Source organism: Schistocerca cancellata, chromosome 12 (genome assembly GCF_023864275.1).
Source record: "Schistocerca cancellata isolate TAMUIC-IGC-003103 chromosome 12, iqSchCanc2.1, whole genome shotgun sequence".
Classification (NCBI taxonomy): Eukaryota; Metazoa; Arthropoda; class Insecta; order Orthoptera; family Acrididae; genus Schistocerca; species Schistocerca cancellata.
In genome coordinates, this window is record NC_064637.1 from 49,890,367 (window position 1) to 49,899,790 (window position 9,424).

General features: G+C 44.6%; 1 protein-coding gene across 1 annotated transcript in view; it reads left to right on the plus strand.

The window, feature by feature from the left end:
• The window catches only part of LOC126109443 (insulin-like growth factor-binding protein complex acid labile subunit), a gene marked incomplete at its 5' end in the record, with an annotated part of 81,423 nt that extends 72,395 nt beyond the window's left edge, over positions 1-9,028 (plus strand). The window contains one exon of the mRNA XM_049914474.1: positions 7,050-9,028. Coding sequence (XP_049770431.1) covers positions 7,050-7,871 — 822 coding nt within the window. The remainder of the gene's footprint in view (positions 1-7,049) is intronic.
• Positions 9,029-9,424: the final 396 nt, after the last annotated feature.

Here is a 9,424-nt window from a genome sequence, read left to right on the forward strand (position 1 = left end):
GTCGCTTTGATTTGATTGCAGGCCGCAGACGATTTTTTAGGAGATCTGTGTACGATGCTCTGGTGACAGTGTTCCGTCTAGGCAAGAAATGCTCCAAAATGACGCCTTTTTCGTCCCAAAAGAGAGTCAGCATAACCTTCCCTGCTGATGGTTCTGTTCGAAACTTCTTTGGTTTTGGTGATGAGGAATGGCGCCATTCCTTGCTCGCTCTCTTCGTTTCCGGTTGGTGGAAGCGAACCCAGGTTTCGTCCCCAGTAACGATTCTTGCAAGGAAGCTATCAGCAAAACGGAATAACAGAACGCTGTTCTTCCCTGGTGCAAGTCACAAGTGGGGCGGCCATCTTTATACTGATACTGCGACAGTATGTGTGCATCTGCACTATGCTGCCACCTACAGGCCATTCTGCACGATGTTTGTAGCACGCTTACCAACTTACAGGATAACGGCGCGAAATTTCGATTTGTTATTACAAGTTTAAGGTTTCATTTGACTCACCCTCGTATAACACACAAAAATTTTTTTGGTGATTTGTCAAACGACTGTCTGTCTATCCGTCGATAACATATTTAGAAACTCACAAAGTCACTCATTACAGTCTGTAGTGTAGTTCCATTTAATGTAGAATGAAAAAATTCGGCAAGAAACGAAATTTAAGAGTGAAAGTAAAGGAATATATCCGAAAAGGATTACTCTGTAATTATACAACGCGAAAAAGATATTTCTTTTCTCATTTCTTGTCCATTTGTCTGGGCATCCATCTGTTAAGACGTCTCTTTTCTCGGGAATGGGTAGACGTATCACAATTTACGTCACATAGGGAAGTCCATGGTGCCTGGGTGCTGTAAAAGACTTAAGTTTCTAAGTAAATGCAATCAAAAGGTACCGCAATTTATTCACATATTTTGATGCTTGCAAACTTACTCGTCAAAACTTACAAGGTATTTCCCGTTGATCTACAATAATAAAATTTAGCAGGAAGCGAAGTTTGACGGTACAACTGAAGGAGAAATCAGAACATTGTTAATTTGTACTTATGTTTAACAAAAACATTCCTTCTTCAATTTCTTATTCAACTTCGGAATTAAAAATGAAACGTTCCCGAAAATCTAGGTATTTAAATTGAACTGTTTCATAGTCAATACGAAAAGAATCCCAAAATCAAAATCCTCTATAAAACCCATAAAAACCCAATTTTACCCACGGGATTGACAGTTTTTAAATACCCAGATTTTTATCAGCCGTGGTAGAATTGCCCATCAAAATGAACCCTGTAGTGGAGTCAGCGCCCAAGCGGTACATCTAGCCCAATCTATCTTTGCCTCTGTACACATGGCAACACTAGCTCAACACTCTGCCGTGTTGTCATGGGCCTGATCAGCAGAAAAGCGCCTCCAAAGTACAACGTATAAACAGACTTTCCGTACACAGCCGAAGACTCTAGCGTCCCTATCAGGCGTAACTTGTGCACAGTGTCTTTGCACAACACTCAGCGACTCATAAGCCGTATAAAGGTAAATTATACGACAGGCGATTATCGGCTTTGAGCATACCCACAGTCTGGCGGATCTGCAGAAGCTAGTCATTAATGAGGCATACAGCTGTCTATGCAATACTTGAGGAAGAGTCAGTGACTCCCATGTCCAGTTAACGAAGGCCTTCCCCCAGCCTAGTGGAGATTCTGCACCTCATTAGCGCGATGTCTCCCAGGATCGACTAATTTTTAATGTTTGTTGTGCCTACATGCATGATGCAGTCAAAAATACTCTCTGATGTAGACACTGTAGTGATTTCAAGAGACCAAATGTACGTAAAGGTATACAAGGTGGTTTTGTCAATGAGGAAAAACTGCAGGAAATGATGCCTGGCAGAATAAGGAGCAAAAAGATTCAGTGTATCCCAAGTGTGACGCACCCATCTGATGGTGGAGATCAAAGGTCTTTGACAACGTAGGTCTCACTGAAAACGCACGTAAGAACACCAGGCAAGTGGGAATGTTCTGCTTCTACGTCTTCACTCTACAGTCAAGGGCGCAGCACTATCATGTGAAACACCTACTTCTGACGGAGGGTACTTCTAGCACGACTAACTGCTGCCCCCTACCCTGTTCACTTGCGATTGGCATGTGGCTTTAAGATCTCGTATTTTCTCACTATGGTCATTTCGTGGGAACATTATTACAGAAAATAAATGACAACACTTAAATTTGAGAAATACATAGATGCGTTTCAGGCAAAGGGTGACATGCAATATAATCAGTGTCCTTCAGTATAACGATTCCAATAGTGGAGTAGTACGAGGTGCATTCACGTTCTAAGGCCTCCGATTTTTTTTCTAATTAACTACTCACCCGAAATCGATGAAACTGTCGTTACTTCTCGACGTAACCGCCCTGCAGACGTACACATTTTTCACAACGCTGACGCCATGATTCCATGGCAGCGGCAAAGGCTTCTTTAGGAGTCTGTTTTGACCACTGGAAAATCGCTGAGGCAATAGCAGCACGGCTGGTGAATGTGCGGCCACGGAGAGTGTCTTTGATTGTTGGAAAAAGCCAAAAGTCACTAGGAGCCAGGTCAGGTGAGTAGGGAGCATGAGGAATCACTTCAAAGTTGTTATCACGAAGAAACAGTTGCGTAACGTTAGCTCGATGTGCGGGTGCGTTGTCTTGGTGAAACAGCACACGCACAGCCATTCCCGGACTTTTTTGTTGCAGTGCAGGAAGGAATTTGTTCCTCAAAACATTTTCGTAGGATGCACCTGTTACCGTAGGAAACGCAATGGGTAAGGATTACGCCCTCGCTGTCCCAGAACATGGACACCATCATTTTTTCAGCACTGGCGGTTACCTGAAATTTTTTTGGTGGCGGTGAATCTGTGTGCTTCCATTGAGCTGACTTGTGCTTTGTTTCTGGATTGAAAACTGGCATCCATATGTCATCCATTGTCACAACCGACGAAAAGAAAGTCCCATTCATGCTGTCGTCGCGCGTCAACATTGCGTGGCAACATGCTACACGGGCAGCCGTGTGGTCGTACGTCAACATTCGTGCCACCCACCTGGATGACACTTTTCGCATTTTCAGGTCGTCATGCAGGATTGTGTGCACAGAACCCAGAGAAATGCCAACTCTGGAGGCGATCTGTTCAACAGCCATTCGGCGATCCCCCAAAACAATTCTCTCCACTTTCTCGATCGTGTCTTCAGACCGGGTTGTGCGAGCCCGAGGTTGTTTCGGTTTGTTGTCACACGATGTTCTGCCTTCATTAAACTGTCGCACCCACGAACACACTTTCGACGCATCCATAACTCCATCAACACATGTCTCCTTCAACTGTCGATGAATTTCAATTGGTTTCACACCACCCAAATTCAGAAAACGAATGATTGCACGCTGTTCAAGTAAGGAAAACGTCGCCATTTTAAGTATTTAAAACAGTTCTCATTCTCGTCGCTGGCAGTAAAATTCCATCTGTCGTACGGTGGTGCTATCTCTGGGTCATATTGACAATGAACGCGGCCTCATTTTAAAACAATGCGCATGTTTCTATCTCTTTCCAGTCTGGAGAAAAAAAATTGGAGGCCTTAGAACTTGAATGCACCTCGTACAGTGGGTGCTTCTGTCCAGGTCGCTGGTCTTGGCGCTTCTGTCGAACTGGGCTGCGACAAGTTGGGATCGAGAGCTTATGTTCTCTTCAGCTAGAGGCCGCTGCTGTTGCGTTGTCGTCCTAGAAAGGGGTCAGTCAGCAGCTACTAGCTGACGTCTTCTTCACAGCCCTCTCTGCTCTAACATTCCCGACTGGTGAGTCGGCACCTGACCTTATGCCAGAACAGAACCAGAGTTGATCGTTTGTGCCCACCATACTGTGGGGATTATCGGTAGCCTACAGCTGGGTGTTGTGAACATTAATGACTCCACGTCTGATGAAGGTAGCCTCATCTGTCAGTACCACAGCTGCCAAAGCTCAGCAGTGTGGTGCCCTGTGCGACCAATCAGCAACAGAATCGTCGCTCTAGAAACAAATCCACAGGTAATAAGGACAGCAGGCATTGTAAGTGATACTAGTAGTAGAAACCTCTAGGAGAATGTTTCGTACAGTCATCTGGCAAACCACATCGTGGTGTGTCATGTACCTGGCACCGAGCAGGGTGGTGGACCGTGAATTTACTTTTAAAACCTTTTCTTTAAGAATTTACTTTACTTACTAGCGATTCATCAAGAACATTAACACATTTAATCACACTATGTGAGCGTGGAAGTAGTTGCCAGTGGGTAACTGAAGAAAACAAATTAAATTTCAACAAATGGAAATTTTATTCCTAAAAACCCCTTAAAGAAACAGATTTAAAAATTCTAACACAAAGCACCCTCTAATATCAAGTTACAATTAATTCAGAGGAAGAAATAACAATTTTTTTTTTTACAGTATGAGCTTTCGGCCTGAGAACCTTGCCGTACCCTTTTAACACTGCCGTAGTCACGACCGCTCACAAAAACCTCTGAAAAACTACACTGGTGCAAATCCGCAACACGCCAGATTACTTTAAACTAAAAGTTTTTTACACCTCACACAAACACATAAACTATGGACCCCGTAGGTGGGATGGAAGTGGTACAAAACACTCACATTAATAAAAAATTACTTGCCACCTAAATCGCAACGTGTTTTTAAAAGAAAACTCTTATGGTGGAAGGGTGGCAACTTTATATACTAAAATGACCATTCAAATAAAAACCCATGAAATGCAGTCTTACATAAAATGTACAAACATGCTCTACATTGCAGATATACCGCCTCTCAAGATGATGGGCAAGATAAAAGCAAATTTCAGGAATTCGGCCTTTACACCTTTAGCAATAAATGCGTTAACACCGAGTCCTACAAACATGACAGAGGCAACTATTAACATACGGCAGACCGACAGACAGACAGACACTAACTGTCTAACAAATGCGGACGAAAGACAGACGAGCAAGCTGGGGACGACAGACTGACCAAGAACACGAGTAGAATTTAACAAGTAAATGAAACAACATATCACGAACCACTTAACTTCTAATAAACTGCGATTTCTGGCGAAGACCCGGCGCAGCACCCCCAACGCTCTCCAGAACCGTCCGCTGCCAGCCGCTGCAACGGACGCAGGAAGGCGCGCCGATCTCCCGTCTCACGGCGTCGCAGCCCGCACCGGCCAGACCGGTGTCGTGGTTTGTCTCTGTTGCTCTCGTGTCGGCCGCGAATCCACTACCCCTCGCTATACGGCGCGGCCCACTGGACTCACGTGGCGACCTCACATGCGCCGACGCCCAAGACGGACAAGTCATCCTGTGTCTCAGTGCGCGACCGACCAACCGATCGATCCAACCGCCAATGACCGTTGCCTGAGCAACTCGAGCAGACTGGCGGCCTAACTCGCAGACTCAGATGCAGGAACTCTGGCCCGACTGGGAGACCACTAGCTAAGTTCTATTACTGGTGGAGTGGCAAGACTCTCATTTTGCCGGCTTTAAAGTTTGTACCAAACGACAGACCTACTAGCACTCCGAATGACAGACAGACACTGACTGCCCCACACTGACTCGGCTGACCAACTGACCAGACTACCCCCCTAGCGAGCTCATAGCGCCCCTTAAATGCACGTGTACAGGCTACTTTTCCCCTTTCCCACCAGAGGGAGACACCAAAGCTGCGATTGCCACAGCGGCGCCACCGCCAGAAACAGAGAGCGACTGCTTCACACTACGCGCTGCGGCATACTCTTCAAAACAGCAAATTTTACCACGGCTCAGGTGGCACAGTGGTTATCACACTGGACTCACATTCGGAAGGATGATGGTTCAAACCCATGTCCTGCCATCGTGATTTAGGTTTTCCATGATTTCCCTAATTCTCTTCAGGCTGTTCGTTTGAAAGGGTACAGCCAACTTCCTTCCCTATCCTTACCTTATCTGAAGGGACTGATGACCTAACTGTTTGGTCCCCTTCCTCCAAATCAACCAACCAACCCTGGTGATACTGGGATTACTGTCAAAGATCTGAGGTCTCCACTTCCAAGTGAATGCACCTTTGTTAGAAAATACCGGGTGATCAAGAAATCTGTATAAATTTGAAAACTAAATAAATCACAGAATAATGTAGATAGAGAGGTACAAATTGACACATATGCTTGGAATGAAATAGGGTTTTATTAAAACCAAAAAAATACAAAAAGTTCAAAAATGTCCGACAGATGGCGCTTCTGATCACAATAGCAATAATTAGCATAAGAAAGTAAGACAAAGCAAAGATGATGTTCTTTACAGGAATTGCTCAATATGTCCACCATCGTTCCTCAACAATAGCTGTAGTCGAGGAATAATGTTGTGAACAGCACTGTAAAGCATGTCCGGAGTTATGGTGAGGCATTGGCGTCAGATGTTGTCTTTCAGCATCCCTAGAGATGTCAGTGGATCACGATACACTTGCGACTTCAGGGAACCCCAAAGCCAATAATCGCACGGACTGTGGTCTGGGGACCTGGGAGGCCAAGCATGACGAAAGTGGCGGCTGCGCACACGATCATCACCAAACGACGCGCGCAAGAGATCTTTCACGCGTCTAGCAATATGGGGTGGAGCGCCATCCTGCATGAACATAGTACGTTCCAGCAGGTGTTTATCAGCCAGGCTGGGGATGATGCGATTCTGTAACATATCGGCGTACCTCTCACCCATCACGGTAGCAGTTATTGACATTTTGCTGTCCAGCGCCATCTGTCAGACATTTTGTGAACTTGGTTTTTTTTTTGTTCTAGTAAAACCCCATGTCATTCCAAGCATATGTGTCAATTTTTACCTCCATATCTAAATTTTTTCGTGGTTTATTAAGTTTTCAAATGTATACTGACGTTTTGATCACCCGCTATTTCTGGCCGCATAGTCCTGTAGCGTTTTTGTTGCATGTTCTCTCACAGACACTTCCCTGCAATTTGACTACATTTACCAAAGTCACCATGTATTTGTAGGTGCAGCAACGATTTTGCTCTGACACCACTGCTGCTCCTTTGCAGGTTCTCCACCTCGAAGGGAACAAAATCTCGGCCCTTACTTGGCCGAACATGCGGCCGCGGTCGCTGCAGTCGCTCGAGCTGGAAGGCAGCCCCTGCAGCTGCTCCGCGAAATTCGTCAGGCTGTTCACACCTCCAAAGATGCCGCAGATCAGGATAGAGGGCATCATCACCAAGCCGAGGGCGGCTAAGGGAAAGAAGAAGGGCTCCGCGAGCGCCGGGGAAATGGAGGACACTGGCGTGACAACTGGTAATGCCACCAACATGGCGGGCATTCAGTCCAGCGTCAGCGCAAGTGGCGACCCCGCCGGGAGCGAGGCTGGAGTTGGGGGTTCTGCGTCCTCTACAGCCGCACCAGCAGTGGGTAGTGAGGTGGACGACAGCGCGAAGAATGCCGTTTCCAGGACGAAGAGGGACGGCAAGAAGATCGTCTTCTGTCCGTATGGCACAGCGTTCAACGCTGCCGGCGCCGAAAGCGGGGCCACCGTCTGCAAGAGGAACGGGACACGCAGAAACACCCTGAGGAGGAGTCCCAGGAGCGTCTGGGCCTCCCTGGTCAGTGGAGAACATTACCTGACAGCAGAAGTTTCGGGCACTGTGCCTCATTCTAGGCGTGTGACATTTGACGTTTCGGCATCCTTCCCATCGTACGTCGTCAGGAGGCAGAGGCGTGCCGTTGTGGACGACTGCCCCGCCTCTTGCGGTGGCCTGCATGAGGCAGGCTGCAACAGCTCAGCTTGCAGTGTTGGCAGCCCAACCACAAGTATCATAGTAGTTGGTGCTACGTTCGTTCTGGCGTCTCTGTGTACACGACTTGCTGTGTGAACGAGCAGGTGCTGCAAAAATATCCACATGCTGGTCCTCTCGCTTAAGGGGCGAAGGGCATCAAACGGGCCGATTTGGAGCAGGAGAGGCACCACAGGACATTTTAATTTGCACTGTTTATACTTTTACAAATAAATCCATAAAACTTTGTCAGCATGACCAGGAAGGATTCAGGATTCACACTCATGGCAGTGGAAGCTCTAAAACATAGCTAAATAATTTCTTTCACATGTGAAATTTCATCATTTTTTCACTTACTATTCTCTGCATTTGTTGCTATATGTACATTTTTCTTCATAACTAAGAGAGATTCTTTGATGAATTTTGCACAGCTTACAAACCATACTTAGTGGTGTACGAAACTCCAGGATTTGTTTAATTTATGAAAAAATGAATGAGCTGTGACATTTTAAACTTCATGTTTAGAAAAAACTCAAATTTTACAGTTTTTTATCACAATTTTTACTACAGTTTTTAATAGAGTTGGACAATTCTAGAGTTTCATGCACCTGTAAGTATGGCTTGTATGCTGTGCAAAATTCATCGAAGACCCTCTCTTACTTATGAAGGAAAGTGTACGTATAGCAACAAATGCAGCCAATAGTAAGTGAAAAAAATGATGAAATTTCACACGTAAAAAAATTTATTTTGTTATGTTGTTGAACTTGCATTGCTATGAGTGTGAATCCTGAATCCTTCCTGGTCATCCTGACAAAATGTTATGAATGTATTTGTAAAAATATAGACAGTGGAAATTAAAATGTCCTGTGGTGTCTCTCCCGCTCCAGGTCGATCCGTTTGATGTCCTACCCCCATGTTTCACTTCAAATACCTTTTCGGGACAGGAATGGTTTGGCTAATCCATTTTCATTTCGATATGTAACTACAAAGTTCTAACAGTATAGTGACAGCCATGTTTTAGTAAGAACCAGCGACTAGAGACTGTGGTGAACGTATTGTTGCACCCACAACAGATGAGCCATTTGTACTCTTATGCTATCTAGCTAGTACATCTAGTTTCACTGAAATCTATTTTTTAAAATTATATTTAGCAAAAATACAGACAAATAAAAGCAATGAACTCGACAGTAGCAATAAAAATAAAATTGCTAACATTCGAGTTCAAGGATCTATGAACGTAAATTACAATATTTCCATATAAATGTCAATAAGATTTATTTATTAATTTGTCCTGGCAACATTACTTTTATAATACCCTCTCTTACACCTGACCAGACATTCTACATACATTACATTACGTTCACATATGCCACAGTTGTTATACAAAAGAGCTGAATTTAACATGCGATAGAAAACATAGAACAAATAGAACAATAGTGAAAATTTATAGTAGATAAAAACGTACTTTATATTAGTTTATTAAAAGCTTTTTTCTGTAAATGATGTTATGGGTCCGTACAACAGGCTAAAGCAACAAAAAACAAATGCACACTCAGCCAGGAAACTGTAGTATTAAAGATAGAATGAAAAGGACCTCAGTGCAGTTTCACGGCAATATGTCCCAAAAAATGGAGAAATGTCTACCGTAAATG